This window comes from Erythrolamprus reginae, chromosome 1, assembly GCF_031021105.1.
Source record: "Erythrolamprus reginae isolate rEryReg1 chromosome 1, rEryReg1.hap1, whole genome shotgun sequence".
NCBI classification, from domain to species: Eukaryota; Metazoa; Chordata; class Lepidosauria; order Squamata; family Dipsadidae; genus Erythrolamprus; species Erythrolamprus reginae.
This window is the reverse complement of record NC_091950.1, coordinates 195,217,053-195,235,362: the sequence shown is the minus strand read 5'-3', so window position 1 is coordinate 195,235,362 and position 18,310 is coordinate 195,217,053. Positions and strand designations below refer to the sequence as shown.

Sequence of the window (18,310 nt, the reverse complement as noted above, 5' to 3'; positions counted from 1 at the left end):
TTGTTAGACCTTACGGTGAAATCAGCAAAAGAACAAAAACAAAACGACTTTGTTCTGAGGCAAAGGCAAACCTATACAGGTGGTCCTTCCCTTGTGACTGATTGCTTAGTAACCATTTGAAGTTATGATGAAGCCACCCAAAGCTCACAACTTACAACTAGATTTCAAAATTGCCCCCTCCCTGGTCATGTGACTGAGCTTTGGGTGCTTAGCTACCATGTTTTCCCCAAAATAAGACCCTGTCTTATATTTTTTTGAACCCTGAAATCAGGGCCACCGATAGGCCAGTATTGCTGCTACTGGCGTTAGAGGCCCGGCCAAATTGAAAAATGCCCCCCCCCCCCGGTTTAATACATAATTGGTATGTCGCAAAATAAAGTAGTTTTAAAATGGCGGGGGGGGGGCAGACAGTTAGGCTGTATGGGGCCCCAAAATTCCTGATGGTGGCCCTGCCTGAAATAAACGCTTGGCCTTTTTGCCATGCACTTGAAAGCCCGATTGGGGTTATTATCAGGGGATACCTTATTTTGGGAAAAACAAGGTATTTGCAGTGCCACATGGACACATAAAAATAATATATTATGGGTTTAAAACACTGAAAACCAAATGGTGTTACATGATCAGTGCCAGACACTCAGCTTTGCACAGAAGAAAAAAAATGGGATTTTTTTTTTTTTAAAGATGGCATTGCCCATGAACTGGCACCAACTGATCCACCAGCAGTTTGGTACCTGTTTGGCTGAACCTGAAAGGATCTACACTTGGTTTTTCAGAAACTAGTGTTTAATTCTGGTTTCTGGCAAAAACTGGCCCAAGGAACAATAGGTTTGCTAGACAACCATGGTATTCAGCTAACAATTGCATTTTTTACTTAACAACCATAGTAGTCACTCAATGTCTACTGAGAAACAAATCATAAAATTGGATCTGATCATTTGATGACCCACTTTATGACCATGAAGGCTTATGCCCATAATTGATAGGCTCATAACTCAAGGACTTCCTATATACTACCTGAATTTCTAATTCAACAATGAACACATTTCACCTTGTTCCATAACTCCTTTGGATAACCCAGCTGTTAAAACTATAGGACAAGCATGTACCTGTACCCTTTGAAATTATTATGAGATTAATCTGAGTATGTTTAAATACACAATATCAGAATGAACTAAAATATGGCTAATCTAATTACCTAGATTTGTACAACCCATTGTATTTATTTTCTTTTAATGACTCTGTAATCTCTTGTATTGGAGTGGAATCCGGGCAACTGAATAGAATTCAGTTGCCTCAGAAGGCCGGTTGCTCTTCCTGAGGCCTACATAGGGTTCACAGAAATTATTCACTGAACCAAAAAAAGAGAAGTCTCTGCTGCTAACTAGGATCAAACCTGATTGTGAGGCGAGAGCTCCACCTCTTTTTTTAAAAAAACACAAAAATATTCAAAAAGAAACAAATGTTACAATAGATATAAAAAGCACTCAGATTTTAAGCACAGTGTGCTTAACTTGACTATTTGGAATAATGTTGATCAGTTTTTCTATCACATCAATAAAAAGCAACTTCATAAAGCAGAGATCAAATGTATCATTTTTCCAAGACTTAAAATGCAGAAGGCTGCCTTTCCATTATAAAAAAATGATACATAATTCTTCATGCTAGGCAAATTCATACTTTTTCATATATTAATAAATTCTGAATTGGGGTTATATAATTCAAAATTATATGCATATCTTTAAGCCTACAGTAATTTCTTTTCCCTGATTCATATTAGCAACCAAACAAAATGAGATAAAAGCAGGCCAAGCTTATATTATAGATCGAGATATCCTCTCCATCATTTTAAAATGATTTTAAACTTACAGCATAATAAGTTTCACAGGCAATAGTTCTTAAACATTCTCTGGGGTGTGAAATAAAGGGTGTCATGTATGTGTATGTCATATTTTATATGTGTCAAATAAAGGGTGTCATAATATATATGTATGTATCACATGTTTTGCTGAATTTCTTTGGATTTTTTTTTCAACAGATCCAACAGAATATATATATATATTCTGTTGAATATATATATATTCAGTTAAAGATAAAAAAACATGCTTAATATTCGTTAAGATCAAAATGAATATTCTGACCTGTTATTGCAACTTTTTTTGCAAATAACCTATATTCACCCTAACAATATAGTACTGTTACCAATCTCTCTCTGTCTCTCTCTCCATCTATCTATCTATCTATCTATCTATCTATCTCTATCTACATCTCTCTCTGTCTACTATATATCCCTATTTTTATCTCTTTCTCCATCACCTCTCTCTCTGTCTCTATTTCTATCTCTACTATATATCTCTATTGCTATCTCTTTCTCTATCATCTCTATCTCTATCTCTACCTCTACCTCAGTGAAGGGCTACCAAAATTTTTACTACCACACTGTGGGCGTGTCTTATGCAGGATGCCCTGCATTTTCTTTCAACATCTTTCAGTGCAAATTGGGTGCTCTGGGGTGGAGCTCCATTTTCACTACCCCACTACCCCATCACTAGAAAAGTGTGCACACTGTGGATAAGGCCGCAGCCTGGAAGACGGGTTGGATTGTACCCCTCTTCCCCGACTCTTGGTCATAGCAACCAAAACAGAGTGCTTTCCTTTTTGTATTTCTGCTCTAGGCTCTAGAGCAGCCGCTGCCGCCACTGTCACCCTGTCATTTGCAGGCCCCGAGGCTTCCCTCCATAAGATCTCCCGAGCATAGTAAAGGAAGTATATAAGCTTCTCTAGAGGGTGCGCAGCATCTGGCCTAGCCAGAAAGAAAGTCAGCGGAGGAGTCAGCATTCAGGGTATTCTTGCAATGGACAGAAAGGTAGGGATGCTATAACCCCCTGAAATGGCCCTGCCTCTGGGTAAAAGATAAAGGTGGATTGTCCTGACTTTTCTTGTAATTGTTTTTCAGTCAATGAACAAAGCAAATTTAAAGGAGTTTTGTCCATACTGCCTGGAGATTTTCATCCTGATTTCTCATCCATTTTTCCCTAAGCCCTTAGAAGGCCATGTTTGGGATCTCTTACGGGAAGCTGACAAGACAGCTGCGGAGCATCAAGATGAAGAACAGGTGTATGAAGCCATCGCAGAATCCCTGGGAGACGCTTGGGACTCCCTGACTATTGTTCTGGAGAAGCGGAGAACACTGCTAAAACTGAGTTTGGATTTTTTTGAAAATGCTCTAGAGGTCAGTGTACAAGAAGGGAAATAATAATAATAATAATAATAATAATAATAATAATAATAATAATAATAATAATAATAATATAATTTCTTAGATTTGTATGTCGCCTCTTTCCGCAGACTCGGAGTTTGGATGAAAATGCTTTTCATCTTCAAAGAAAACAAAACACAGTTGCATTTCAAGTATCCCTTTCTGCTTGGTGACTTTTCATTACTTTAGAATGGGGGAAGAAAAGATAATTGTAGATTTTTTTTCTGTTTCCATAGGAATGATCAGAACCAAAAGTAGTGTCAAAACAAACAAAGAAACGAAAAACAGCCCATGAACTGGGGAAATGTTTTACAGAAGCAGATAAAATCATATGGAAGCCACTTTTGAGACTAAATTATAATTCACAGAAATCCAGATTAACGCCATCCATGAGCAGTCGCAAAAATTCAAGATGGTGCGGTTGATGACTGCCTTAACATCTCAGGAAAAGGGAACTTATCATCTCCTTTAGTAGCTATTTGTCCAGTGGCATTGCTGATACTCCTCTTAACTGGAGAATAAGTGCCTTTGTGAAATGCAGAACCATTGCTCTGTGTCATATCCTACTAAATAATTACTTTCAGTGTATTCTCTGGAAGCAAGAAACCAGAAACCCTGCCTTGGGTGGGACAAAAAAAGGAAGGGGACAAGCAACAGAAAGCCTAAAACTGTTGCCATTCTCCATAGGTTGCATTCTCCATAGGTAATCCTTGTCTTATGACCTCAATTGAGCCCAACATTTCTATTGCTAAACGAGGCATTTGTTCAGTGAACCTTGCTCCATTTTTACAATCTTCCTTGCCATAATTGTTAAGCAAATCACTGCAGTTGGTAAGTTAGTCAACATGGTTATTAAGTAAATCTGACTTGCCCATTGACTTTGCTGGTCAGAAAGTCTCAGAAGGTAAATCACATGACACCGCAGCATCATGAATATGAATCAGTGGCCAAGAATGTGAATTTGGATCACACGGCCATACTGCAATAAATGTGAGAGTGAAAAACAGACAAAAAGCACTTTTTCCAGTGCCGTCTTAACTTTGAATGGTCACTAAAACTACACCTGTCTTTCTGCTCTTTTTAGCAAAACAACAACAACTGTATCTATATATTGGCCCTGAAATACATTTTTTTCTCTTTTAATTACAATACTTTCTGATCTATCAGTTCTTTTATTTAATGCTGAAGAAGTCCCCCATAAGTCATTTATATGATAGGACCCACTACTCCTGAGGAACTCACCTGTTCTTCAATTAGGCATATTCTATTGATAGAATATCATCAGTGGTGATATTCTATCAGTTCACACTGGTTTGGGCGAACTGGTAATGCCAGCAGCAGGAGGCTCCACCCACCCACCCAGGCGTCATCATGGATGTTCTGCACATGCGCAGAAGGTTCTCACATGCACAGAAGTCCCATTTCCGAACTGGTAGTGAAGGTAAGCAAATACCATTACTGGGCACCACCCTCTTGACCTCAACTTTGAGGAGAAGGGCTACCCACCCCCTTTCTCAGTTATGGAAATTATCAAAGCATAAGTCATAGAGGAGGCCCAGGGGGAGATTTATAGCACCTGCTGTTGCAGTTCTGAATTAAGGGAATTTCTCTCAGCAGGATGGAAATGTATGCAGAGACTGAAAGGCAGTTGGTTACACACACTATCAGATTCCTTGAAGTAGCAAAAAATGGAACCAAGGATCCAGCCTTATTGTTCTTGAAATATCTAAGTGAAGGGCAAGTGGGAAATAACACATGTCAATTTCAAATGGAAAATCCTGGAAGCCTCTTGCTGGAAAGCTTTGCTTTAATTGGCAGAATATGATTATATGTAATCTTTGTTTTATTATGATAAAACACAAGCCTCATCTCCAGGATATTCTTTAATGAAAGTCAGAAGTTAAATCCCAAATGCTGGAAGATAATGGATTTGTTTTCTATCATAAAAATATAAAATTAAAAACAGAACAGAATGTTTGAGAAAAAAGCAGACTGAGCAAAAGGCATCATTTTTCACAATCTTTCTTAATTTCATCTGAAGTACCAATATCCTGAGCAGGGGTTTTCTCTCTTACGCACAGCAATTTTATTTAGGGGAGAGAAGGCAAAGCTATTAACTCACTTGAAATATGTAGTGAGTATAGAAACCAAATAAAATGAAACAGGGAAATAAACTTAAAATAAAAACATTAAGCTACTAGTGTGCACAAACACTCATTGCAGATGTACTGTTTTGGATCAATGGCTAAACTCCCAGTGGGTCAATACAGTAAACCATAGCATGCTAAACTACTTGACTTGAATTTCAAAAATTCAGACTGAAGCAAAAAACAAGCTAGATCAGTGGTTCTCAATCTTTCTAATGCCACGGCCCCTTAATACAGTGAATTATGTTGTGGTGACTCCCAACCATAAATCTGGCACCAATTTTCCGAACAGAGCTTTAAGCTGATTGGCAGGAAAGTCAGAGGAACACCCCACTGTAAACGTCTGATTGGTTGGATTGTAAAAATATGTTCCAAGGTGCCAGAATAGAGGCTTTAATTCCTAACACCAAGGGAAATTTCTCTTTTCCCATGGTCTTAGGCAACCCATTTGAAATAATCATTCAACCCCCAAAGGGGTCCCGATACCCGGGTTGAGAACCACTGTGCTTGATCTTTCCTGCCATCTAGTCATCATCCACTAATTTAATTACAGCTAAAAATTAAAACACATCACATCTTAACAACTACATACAGGGGTTAACTCTGTGTGAGCTTATCTTCTACACCAGACCTGTCAAACTGGCGCCCCACAGGCCAGATATGTCACATGCAGACCATACCCACCCCGGTTCTGTAAAGGCAAAAAAATACCACGATACATCACAATCCAGCCTGTGCAGTGAAGGACTACAAAAATTTTTACTACCACACTATGCGCGGGGCTTATGCATTTTCTTTCAACACCTTTCAGTGCAAATTGGGTGTTTTGGGGTGGAACTCCATTTTCGCTACCCCACTGCGTTCACCCCCGTCTGGGCAGTAGCCCGCCCCTGATCCTGTGCCACGATGGAGTTTGACACCTGTGTTCTACACCTAGATGTACGTGTGTTCCCAATTTACATATAGCTAATAGTATTTTCCTTAAAAAATCAAAAGCCGGGTGCTTGAATTGCAGGAAAACTGGCCACTCTAGGCAAGCTTGTGTTTTCAAACATAGTTTTGTTTTGTTTTTGTTTCAGTGAATCTCCCACAGTTCCATTTTTGAACCAAAAAAAAAGAGCTAAGAATTATACCTTTTCAGTAGTGGCCATTATTTCATGAGCATTTTCCCTCAGAAGATATACTTGCAATGAGGTCTGTGTGAACCAAGATAAATTACTCTTTTCTAGGGCCCTTCTGAGGCGGCTGGAGGTATTTTTGTTTTGTTTTATTGGTATGCATATTTTGCCACAGGGTATGATGGTTTGGTAGATTTTAGACTCAATTGATTTCAAAGCGTTCTGCTTTAGGGAAGAATGTGAGGATTGGGGAAGGGGTAGGAATTCTCTTTGGTACAATCATCTGTTTCCTCAAGGTTGTATACAGTTAGAGGCAGCTATGTAGAGGAGAGGAAACACCCCTGTGGGATTTTTTAAAAAGCTAGAACAATTATATTGTCTGCCAGAGAACTGTTTTAGCTGATGTTCTTTGCTCTACCAAGTCAACACAATGCTCAGCAGTTCAGATTTGTCATTGTTTGCAACCTGTTAAGCTAGGAAAAATCAGAGGATAAGGACAACAATCAAGCAGATAACAGCTTCTTGTTTCCCTTTCTATGAAGAGGTTACTATTCTATACAAGCAGTGGAAACAGCAATTATTTTCAGTGCTATTGGCTGGGAACTGTTGAAATTGAAATCTACTTCATCTAAAAGGAAAAGGTCGAGCTTTAGAAGAAGAGAACAAATATATTAATAATGTGCAAAGCAGTCGAAAAGCTTATTAGATTCTTTTCAATGATACCTGCAATTCTTTGAAGAGTGTATTTTCTGTATTTCTACAGTTTGCTGCCAAAATTGACCAAGTTGAAGATTTTCTGCAGCATTCTCAAGAGTTTGAAAGCCCCGAATCTCTGAAAGAACTCTTGCATCAGCACAAACATCATACAAAAGGTATTGAAGAGGGTGGGAGCATCTTCTTTTACAAGGAAGATTTCGAGTAAGGTCTTTCTGAATAAAAGTTGATTACAACTTCTTCTGAAGTTAATGTTCTTGGTCACGGTTGAAATATTGCACGTTTTTAAAAATAACACAAGCGTCAAAATGCATACCTTTCCTAACACTATAGATTTGCCCAGGAGAGAGCTAGATTTAAATTCTACGCATTCCATCTTTCAGCTTAGCCTGCATCAAGGATCATTGTGAGCATAACATAAAGGAGAACTACTTATGCTGTCATAAATGTCACTGATTTTAACAGTTTCAATTATGGTAATTCCTACTTCAGTTAATCACAGCATAAACATATCCTGGGAACATTTCCCATCCAGATGTGTCTCCAAGGTCAAAGTGAGTGGGCCTGAATCAATTATTTTAATTCCATCCAGGGGCAGTATCTCCATAGAGGAGAGGTCTCCAACCTTGGCAACTTTAAGACTTGTGGACTTCAGGAATTCTGGGAGTCGAAGTCCACAAGTCTTAAAGTTGCCAAGTTGGAGACCCTTGCCATGGAAGAAATGTGTTGGGGTTTGTCACCATTGATTTTGGAGGGAAGCCAGATGATTGGCCAAAATCAAAAGACTCAGAGTAGGGATCAGGAATGGGTCTGCACATTTCATGCTAGTATAATTTTGTTTGCCACCTCAAGGGTGCATAGAGAATACTTCTACTGTGCAGCACAGAAAATTCCTAAGACTGGATATGATTCAATTTTACATATTGATCTGCCCAGCCCTCAGAGCCTCCCATTGATTGCTGTAATGCTTAACTGGAAATATCCTTGGTGCATCTAGTGATTCAATTGGATTTGGCACTACTGTGATGTTTGGTGCAGGAACTGGTATCAGATTTATGGATTTGAATCAATGCACCTAGTACATCCAAAATCTGGATATTAGCAGTCCATTAACTCTTTCTCTAAAGCAATGGTCACAGAAGACCTCGTTTTATTTTATATAAATTTTCTTCATGAAGCTTCAGGCAGAATAAGCTTTAAATTGAAAACCACATGAAATTAAGCCCAGGCAAGCCTAAACATTTTGAAGAAATAGCTTTCCTCTTGGCAAGTTCAACATGGCCCTCCAATCCTGGAGTTACTGTGCTTTGTTCAGATAGCCAATCATAAATCTCTCTCTCTCTCTCTCTCTCTCTCTCTCTCTCTCTCTCTCTCTCTCTGTATGTTTAATGGTTGATTGCTTCCATATATTAATTTTGTATGTAATGATTTTCTTACATACTTAGCACATACTGTACTTCTTCCTTAGCACATTTACTTCAACAACAAAGCAATACACTTACTCTTACCTCCTATGTAACACATCTGTTCTCTGTATTTGGAATATGTTTTTTTTATTAGGTGGGCTGATGTATGTATGCATGCACGTATGTATGTATTTTATTTAGTTTGTCAAACATGTACGAAATAACAGGTAAAAGTATAAACATGCATAATGAACACAGGAAATAGGTACAAATAAATGGGGACAGTAGGACAGGGATGGTAGGCATGCGTGTCACCTTACAGACCTCTTAGGAATGGGGTGAGGACCATGGTGGACAGTTTAAGGTTGAAGCTATGAGGGTTTGATGAAGTAACAACTGAGTCAGGTAGAGCATTACAGGCATTGACCATTATATTGCTGAAGTTGTATTTTCTGCCATCGAGTTTGGAGAGGTTTGCCTTGAATTTGTATTTATTGAGTGCTCGTGTATTATTGTAGTTGAAGCTGAAGTAGTCATTGACAAGTAGGACATTGTAGAAGATAATTTTGTGTACTATACTTCAGTCAGACCATAGGCAGCATAGTTGTTCAAACCCAAAATATCAAGCCTAGTGGCGTAAGGTATTCTGTTGTGAGCAGAGGAGTGGAGTACTCTTCTCGTGAAATACCTCTGGACTTTTTCAATTGTATTAATGTCCAAAATAGAGTACGGATTCCAGGCAGACAAGCTGTATTTGAGAATTGGTCTAGCAAAGGTTTGTATGCCCTAGTTTGCAGTACAATATTACCAGAGAAGAAGCTAAAAGGACTAGACGGTAACCCTTTTCTGAAGGAAGAGGCTGAACTTGATAGTGTTCAGGTTTTCTGCTACACTAGGATTTTAGGATCAATACATCATAGTTGAGTGATTATAGGATTTTTACAGGTGAAGCATTATAAGTCTTTCTGTTACCCTATCTAATGAAATACAGTGGTATCTTAGTACTCAACTGCTTTGAAACTCATCAAGTTTGGTACTCAATCCATTTTGCTCTCATCGTTTGTACAAGTTAGAACTCATTGGTGTCAGGTGCCTTGTGACACACCACATTATTCCCTATGAAAAAAAAATGTTTCGTACTCATCATTTTTGGTACTCATCACACATCCTGGAACCAATTAATGGTGCATACCGAGGTACTACTATATGCCTCTTTTTCTGCACTGCAAAAGTCATGTCTTTGTAGCATGTGTAACACAGCAAATTTGACTCCCCGTGCATAAGTATTGGCACACCTAGTTAATGAACAGAGTACATATTGGCAGTAGCAGCCCTAATGTAGAGAAGATATGTGACATTCCCAAAAATTCTGATTACCCATGCATTTTAAACATAATAGTATTATTAGGAAGCTACCCACAGGTGAGTTATTTCCCCCCCACAGCAATTTAGAAGTAGTATCTGAACGACGTTTGGAGCCATTGAATTAAAAAAATGAAAATTTGTGTATATATGTTATAGGCAGAATTTCCTTTCTTTCCATAAATCTGATTCAGAGTTTACTTTACAGTTAGGTAAAGGATCAAACTATGACTAAAGAGGAATTTGAGGAAGACACCTTAAATTTTGGATGCTTCTGTCTTCCTTCAGCAATCCCTATTGTACCCTACTACTAAGAATCCCCAATAGTCCGGAGAAGAAATTTCAATACAGTAGTTCTTGGTGCAAGTCCTATTGTGCAGTTAAAATTCCCATCAAAATTTACTTCTTTAAAACATTTTTCAGCAGAATAGTGCAGCATCAAAATATCCCAACAGTTTTCCAATCTTTCATCACTTTCTAAGGAAGTACAAAGTAGTTCTAGCTGTCCTTGTCTAGGTGTAATATAATAGAGAACAAATCCACCTTCAGCCATTGAAATTCACTGGGTAACATTTTTTATTGATTGATTGATCAGTCCAAACTATGTCAAATACAGATACAGATTAATAGAGTTGGAAGGGACCTTGTAGGTCATCTAGTCTTAGGACTGTATGACTGTAACTTGTTGCTTGCATCCTAAGATTTTTATTAATATTGATTGTGTCTTCATTGCTTATTTGACCCCTATGACAATCATTAAGTGTTGGACCACATGATTCTTGACAAATATATCTTTTTCTTTTATGTACACTGAGAGCATATTCACCAAGACAAATTCCTTGTGTGTCCAATCACACTTGCCCAATTTTTTTAAAAAAAATATCCAGTCCAACCTCCTGCCAACCAGGAGAACCTACACCATTTCTGACAAATGCCAGTCCAACCTCTTTTTTAAAGCTTCTAGTGATGAAGCACCAAAGACTTCTGAAGGCAAGCTGTTCCATTGGTTGATTGTTCTATCACAATATTTCTCCTTACTTTTAGATTGAATCTCTCCTTGATCAGCTTCCATACATTATTCCTTGTCTGGTCTTTGAATGCTGCAGGAGAGAGAAGCCAAACTTTTCTCCCTCCCTTCATAGTGGAGCTGCTCAGAAGGCAGCTTTTGCAGTCACCTGTCCTTTTATGGTCCCCCCTTCCCCTGCATCTTTTGGCAGTCTTTTTCAGCTGCTTTCTGAGCAGCTCTCCTGTGACGCAGTCCCCTTGACTGCTGCCATTCTTGTGGCCAGGCCTGATCATGAGTGGCAGTGGCAGGCCCTTCATGGCACCGGACCAGAATATCTTTGAGACCGCCTTCTGCCGCACGAATCCCAGCGACCGATTAGGTCCCACAGAGTGGGCCTTCTCCGGGTCCCGTCAACTAAACAATGTTGGCTGGCAGGACCCAGGGGAAGAGTCTTCTCTGTGGCAGCCCCGACCAGGGCCGCTGATAGACGGGTATTACTGGGAGGGGCGTACCGGGCCCGGGGAAATTGAATAATGGGGGGGGCTGGCGCTTCTCCTGCTGAGCCCAGTCCTCTCCCGGTGGCTTTCGGCTCCTCCCGCCGAGGAGCTGCAAGGCTGGCCTCGGAGCCCCGCGCGGCCAGCGTTCCCTCGTGCCCGGTGGGCTCCCCTTTCCTAAACCCCCACCAGCCCCCTCCTTCCCGCCCTGCCCTCCTTCCCCAAGGCGTCCCTTGCCCATCATCCCCTGCCGGGCAATGGGACAGCGGGACTGCTAGATGGGCAGCTCTTCCGGCGAGGGTGGGCAAGGCGCGCCCTTTTCAGCTCTCGGCCTCCCCCCGCGCAGAAAGCATCCTTCCTCGCATCCAGCGCCGGCCATGGGGTCTTCCGCCGCTGCCTTCCGCAAGGCCCCCCGAGGAGCTGCGTGGGTCTCCAGCCTTCTCCTGGTGAGTCACCGTGGCAAGGATGCGGGCGAGGGAGAAAGGGAAGAACCGGCGCCTCGGGCGCTTCCCTCTTGCGGTAGAGGGGTAGGTGGTTTGTGGGGAGCGGGGGAGGGAATGAGCCGGCATAGTCAAAATCACAAGTTCTTTCGTTTCTTTTTCTTTCTTTCTCTATTTCTCTCTTGCTCTTTCATTCTTTTTTCTTTATCTTGCTTTCTTTCTTTCTCTTGCTTTCTCTCCTTCCTTCCCTCTTTCCATTTCTTTCATTCTCCCTCTCTTTTTATTTCTCTTTCATTCTCTTTCTTTCCTCTTTCTTTCTTTCTTTCGTTTCTTTTTCTTTCTTTCTCTCTTTCTCTCTTGCTCTTTCATTCTTTTTTCTTTCTCTTGCTTTCTTTCTTCCTCTTTCTTTCTCGCCTTCCTTCCCTCCTTCCATTTCTTTCATTCCCCCTCTCTCTTTTTATTTCTCTTTCATTCTCTTTCTTTCTTTCTTTCTTTCTTTCTCTTTCTTGCTCTTTTTCTTTCTCTCTTTTACCTTCCCTTCCTCCATTTCTTCTTTTCTTTCTCCTTCCTACCTTCTTCCCTCCCTCCCTTCCTTCAGTCCTTCCTCTCTTACTCTCCCCTTTCATAAGTTTCCTTGCTTCCTTCCTCTGTTCCTGTCCCTTCCCCCTTTCTTTCTTTCCTTCCTTCCCTCCCTCCATTTCTTGCTTTCCTTCTCCTTCCTCCCTTCTTTCCTCCCTCCCTCCCTTCTTTCACTCCTTCCTCTCTTACTCTCCCCTTTCACACCTTTCCTTGCTTCCTTTGCACCCTTCCTCTGTTCCTGTCCCTTCCCTCTTTCCTTCCTTCCTTCCCACCCTCCGTCCATTCATTCACCCATTCCTCTCTTGATCGCCCCTTTTACCATTCCTTCCTTCCTTCCTTCCTTCCTTCCTTCCTTCCTTCCTTCATAGCTCGCCCTCGCCTTTCTTCCCTTCCTTCCAGATGGGAGTGCCCCCTCAAGACACCCGCCTGACTGCTGGTACCCTGCTTTTTCTCTCCCCTCGTCCTTTCCAGCTCCTCTCCGGTGGCTTCTGGGTGTGGGATCCCCCTCCCCTCTCCCCTCGCTAGAAAGCACATGATTTTGTCAACAAGAAGGGAGAAGTGCCAAGGAGCCGTAAATAAGCCTCGCTCCGCCTGACCGATGCCAGGATCTTTCTTTCCCTTGTCACTCCCGCTTCTTTCTTTCTCCTGGACGAGTCCACACAATCGGCTTAACCCAGTTCCTGAAATAGCCTATGGCAGTGCTTCCCAACCTTGACAACTTGAAGATATCTGGACTTCAACTCCCAGAATTCTCCAGCCAGCATTTTCTGGCTGGGGAATTCTGGGAGTTAAAGTCCAGATATCTTCAAGTTGCCAAGGTTGGGAAACACTGGCCTATGGGACCACCTCGCTTGGCGTGAAGCGGGAAATGATCCCCGGGGGATGGAGTGGCTTGGCGACTTAAAATAGTTTTAAAATGGCGGGGGGGGCAGACACTTAGGCTGTATGGGGCCCCAAAATTCCTGATGGTGGCCCTGGCCCCGATCCTCTGGAACCAGCTCCACCCAGAGATTAGGACTGCCCCCACCCTCCTTGCCTTTCGTAAACTTCTTAAAACCCACCTCTGCCGTCAGGCATGGGGGAACTGAGACATCTCCCCTTGCCTATGCAGTTTTATGTATGGTATGCTTGTGTGTATGTTTCTTATATAATGGGGATAAATTTTTAAGCTTTTTAATGTAAAATTGCTATTCTAGACTTAATATTAGATTTGTTATTACATATTGTTTTATCTCTGTTGTGAGCCGCCCCGAGTCTGTGGAGAGGGGCGGCACACAAATCTAATAAATAATAATAATAATAATAATAATAATAATAATAGTAGTAGTAGTAGTAGTAGTAATAGTAATAGTAATAGTAATAGTAATAGTAATAGCAATAATGGCCAGTACAAGCAGGATGGTGATGGTGGTGATGGTCATGGGACTGTCCATGTTGCCGCCATCGCTGCCCTGTTCGCATTGGCTGTGTGGACATACCCAATAATGGGCAGCCAAATTTTTATTTTGTGGGTGTGGCTTAATAGTCATGTGATTGGGTAGGAGTTGCTTGCTGGCCATGTGACCAGGTGGGAGTGGCTTGAATGATCATCATTGTTCAAGCAAACTGTTAAATCCTTGACTTACAACCTTAACAGTGTTGCTCACTGGGGTGACAATTTGCTTTGTGTTTCCCATGCTCTCCTTCCTGAGTCACCACCCCACCTCAGGCTGGGTAGCTAGGTGAACAGGTGCTGCCAGAAGCATAAATGCTGCCAGTGCTGCTTTCACCCATGCCTTCTGATTACATCAGGTGGGAGGTGGCCACGTGAGGCTGGAAGGGAGCCAGGCAAAAGAGAGGGATGTGGCCTGTGGCCTGCTTCTTGCCCAGCTCTGAGCGAGGTGCAAAAGGTGGTGAAGACTCCCTGTGTCCCCCCTACACCAAGGTGCAAAGGTGGGTGAGCAAGGTGAAGGGCAAACTCTGGGACAAGGCAGGAGCCAGGGAATGGCACATTCCCCGAGCAGTCAAGGTGGGCAGCAAGTGGGTGGTGGCTCTGGGGCCTCGGGAAATTGCACATCCCTGGGACTCAGCTCCTGACCCAAGGTGAAAGGACACTGGGTGGAATGCATTGCTTTTCATTTAGTGAGCTAAACTGAGCAAGTGAGGTGACCAGTGAGGCAATTAGCTGGGCCATGTGGTAAAGGCAACAACAGCACGCAGTCAGAAGGGACAAGCGGGCAAGTATGGGCAGAACCAACCAGGGGTGGTTTTTACCAATTCAGCAAACCTAATTAAAATCGCCCCTACTGGTTCGCCTGAATTGGTCAGAACCGGTCGAATACCACTGCTCCAGTCCCCTAATGATCTTGGTTGCTCTTCTAATAATAATATAATATAATGGTTGCATTTGGAAACAATTCCTACCCACATGTTAATGTATTTTTCATCCAAGAGGAGACCCTAGTTTAATGGGACATCCTCTAGGCATAAATTTTACAGACAAAGAGAGCTGTCCTCATTGTGGAAACCAAACAAGGAACAGAAATAAGCAAGGAAGTATTGACTAAGCTGAAAATGTTATCAAGTAAATTTAGGTTAGTACCAAGGATAGGTTACACTTAAATTCTCCACCAGTTCCCATTGCAACTTTTGTGCATGCACGGATCCACTCGTGCAATTTTGCTTCCACACATGCTCAGCAGGTATAATCAGATGGAAACTCAGGAATAAAGGGAAGTATGAACATGGGGCTGGGCAGGAGGGCCCTTTTTCAAGCAACAGCAGCAGAGGAAAAAACTTCCAAACAGTAAACAATTTTGAACCCCCCCCCCCCCAAAAGATGGTAGCACCCATGGACCGGATCTATGATGCCATTATGATATCACCAGCAGCTTGCTACCAGTTCAGGCAATCCGGTCCGAACTGGCAGGAACCCATCCCTGAATAGTATGGCTTATAGGACCTAAACTTGTGGGTCTTACTTAAAATCAGGAAACGTGGGCCTATTTCACTCAAAATAGTAGGAAGAAATAGCGTACATAAGTGCACTAGTGTGCCTTCCGTCCCCTGTCCAATTGTCTCTCCTTATCTCATTTATCTTTTCTTCCTTTCAAATATGTTCACCTATACTTTTATATCTTTTCTTCTATTCTTTTCTTTATTTATATTATTACATATCTATTCTCTTCAATGTGCATTATGTATTGGACAAAATAAATAAATGAATAAATGAATAAATGAATGAATGAATGAATGAATGAATGAATGAATGAATGAATAAATAAATAAATAAATAAAAAGAAGAATAGTTAATAGTTTATTGTTTTCTAGATTTGCTTAAAACAGAGGTTTTCAAACTTGTCAAATTTAAGACTTGTGGACTTCAACTCCCAGAATTCTCCAGCCAGCTTCTAGGAGTTGAAGTCCACAAGTTTATTTATTATTTATTTATTTATTTATTGGATTTATATGCCGCCCCTCTCCGAAGACTCGGGGCGGCTAACAGCAATCATAAAACAGTGTACAATAATAATCCAATACTAAAAATGATTAAAAACCCCTTAATCTAAAAAACCAAACATACATACAGACATACCATGCATAAAATTGTAAAGGCCTAGGGGGAAAGGGAATCTTAATTCCCCCATGCCTGGTGGCAGAAGTGGGTTTTAAGTAGCTTACGAAAGGCAAGGAGGGTGGGGGCAATTCTAATCTCTGGGGGCAGTTGGTTCCAGAGGGCCGGGGCCGCCACAGAGAAGGCTCTTCCCCTGGGTCCCACCAAGCAGCATTGTTTAGTTGAGGGGACCCGGAGAAGACCCACTCTGTGACAAGTCTGGGGACCCTTGGCTCAGAAGAATTAAAGGTACTGCTCCAGGAATTGTGGGATCCAGTTCTTGGATTTGCCACGGAAAGGAATGCTATCTGTGATATTCCAAAGTGTTCTTCTTCTTCCTACTAATGTTATTGTGATGTTGATAAGCACGATCAGTTTCTGGCACAGAGCAATTCCACAATGTACAGTTTTTCCTTTTGAGTGTGGTTGTCCATCTGTGCTGGGAAGTAGGATGAGATGGCTGCTAGGGAGCTGCAGGCAATCCACGAGCATCTTGGAGAGAAATACGCAGCAGCCGCAAATCCATTTATGTTACATCAAGGCATTTATGCCAGATAGAATGATTTTTATTATGGCCTGCATGTTGTGAGAAAGGATCTGTTCTGTGAAAGCTCTTGGCTCTGACTATTATTGAAATAGCAGAGAGAAATGAAATGAACAAATATTCAAAGGGCTAATTTTATTGTACAAATGTAACCAGAAATCAAGCTAATATAATACAGAGACATTTAACAAAACACATTTGACCAATTTGTTTTTGCTTTCAGTAGGAACATATACAGCTAAAGTGCAATCTTGAGCACAGTTGAGATTCAAAGCCTAGAGAGTTCAAAAATGTTTTATTTTTCTATGTAGCTTATTTTTTATTTTTGTATTTTTGTTTTATTTTTCTATGTAGATTCCTCTGTCATTGGAATAAAGTGATACTGAGCATCACACTATTCTTCTTCCCCCCTCCTCCATTTTGTTGGCCCAGCAGTATTTCTTCTTAAATACTCATTAGGTACTACAAGGAGAAAATAGAAAGTGGGGAAGAGAACCATATAAATTACAGGTTGTTTAACAACTGATTGTTTCAAAGTTATGTCAGCTTTGGAAAGGGTGCTTTAAAGCAAGAACGACCTCAGGCCGTTGTGAAATGGCACACTATTTGCCATACACGCAGTGATGGGTCTGCTGCTCCCATCGGGGGGGGGGGAGTAGTGGGGCTAGCAAGTTTATGCACTATTTATTGAATACTTAATAGTTTTTTATTGTCCTTCCTTCTCTAGTATCTTAGTATGATCGTTAATTACTTTTAAAATAGAAAATAATTAAATAGTATGCTTTTACCTGTAAAAGCTTTAATCATTTTAATCATTGTCTAGAACTGAACTTTTATAGCAATTAAAGAAAATTGAGCTACTTGCCTTATCTGCTATCATACCGAACCTTGTGGGTTCAATACAAAATCTTAAAATGTTACTGTGATCCTCAACAAATAATGCTATCTATCATTTGTCCTTTTTGTGGCTATTTCAAATAATGTGACTTAATCAATTGAAAAAAGAGTCCAGGCACCTATTTGAAAACTTATCTTGGTCGGTAAGCCACTCCCACTCAGTCACATGACCTTTAAGCCACCCCATCACATGATTGCCAAGCCACTCCCACCTGGTCACATGGCCAGCAAGCCACTCCTACCCAGCCACATGACCATCAAGTCACATCCACACAATAAGCCATGCCCACAGTGTGGTAGTAAAAGCTTTTGCAGCCCTTCACGGCACACACACGCCATAATCACCTAATCCCAATATGGGAAGCTGGTTACCTTGGTAACCAAGCAGCCCACGATCATATGATCACCATAGGCAATCTTATGTGCTGGATTCCTTCTCGGGCAGGGAAGGTTGCAAGCTGCTTCCACCCGCCAAATGAATCAGTGCAGAAATGGACTCCAATTCTGAAGATCCAAGATCCATCCCTGTAATCCACCAGAGCAATCTTCTCCTGTGACAAGCTGAACAACTCTAGTGAGGTGCTCAAATTCCCAAAATGATTACATAAAAATAGACTTAAGTTGCATTTGATTGCCTGATACAAAACAGTTTTCTTAAAATTCCACCCTTCCGCAGGGTGGATTGAAACTAAACAGACTCTGTCTTAAGTGGCTTGTATCATTAGATGATTTTGATCAAAAGTTAGAATAATGAG

General features: G+C 41.2%; 1 protein-coding gene across 4 annotated transcripts in view; it reads left to right on the top strand.

The window, feature by feature from the left end:
- CCDC141 (coiled-coil domain containing 141) overlaps positions 1 to 18,310 on the top strand; it is a 146,509-nt gene that overhangs the window by 39,654 nt on the left and 88,545 nt on the right. For all 4 annotated transcript variants that reach the window (XM_070731848.1, XM_070731847.1, XM_070731849.1 and 1 more), the window contains 2 exons: positions 3,038 to 3,229; positions 7,285 to 7,393. In XM_070731848.1, coding sequence (XP_070587949.1) covers positions 3,038 to 3,229; positions 7,285 to 7,393 — 301 coding nt within the window. The remainder of the gene's footprint in view (positions 1 to 3,037; positions 3,230 to 7,284; positions 7,394 to 18,310) is intronic.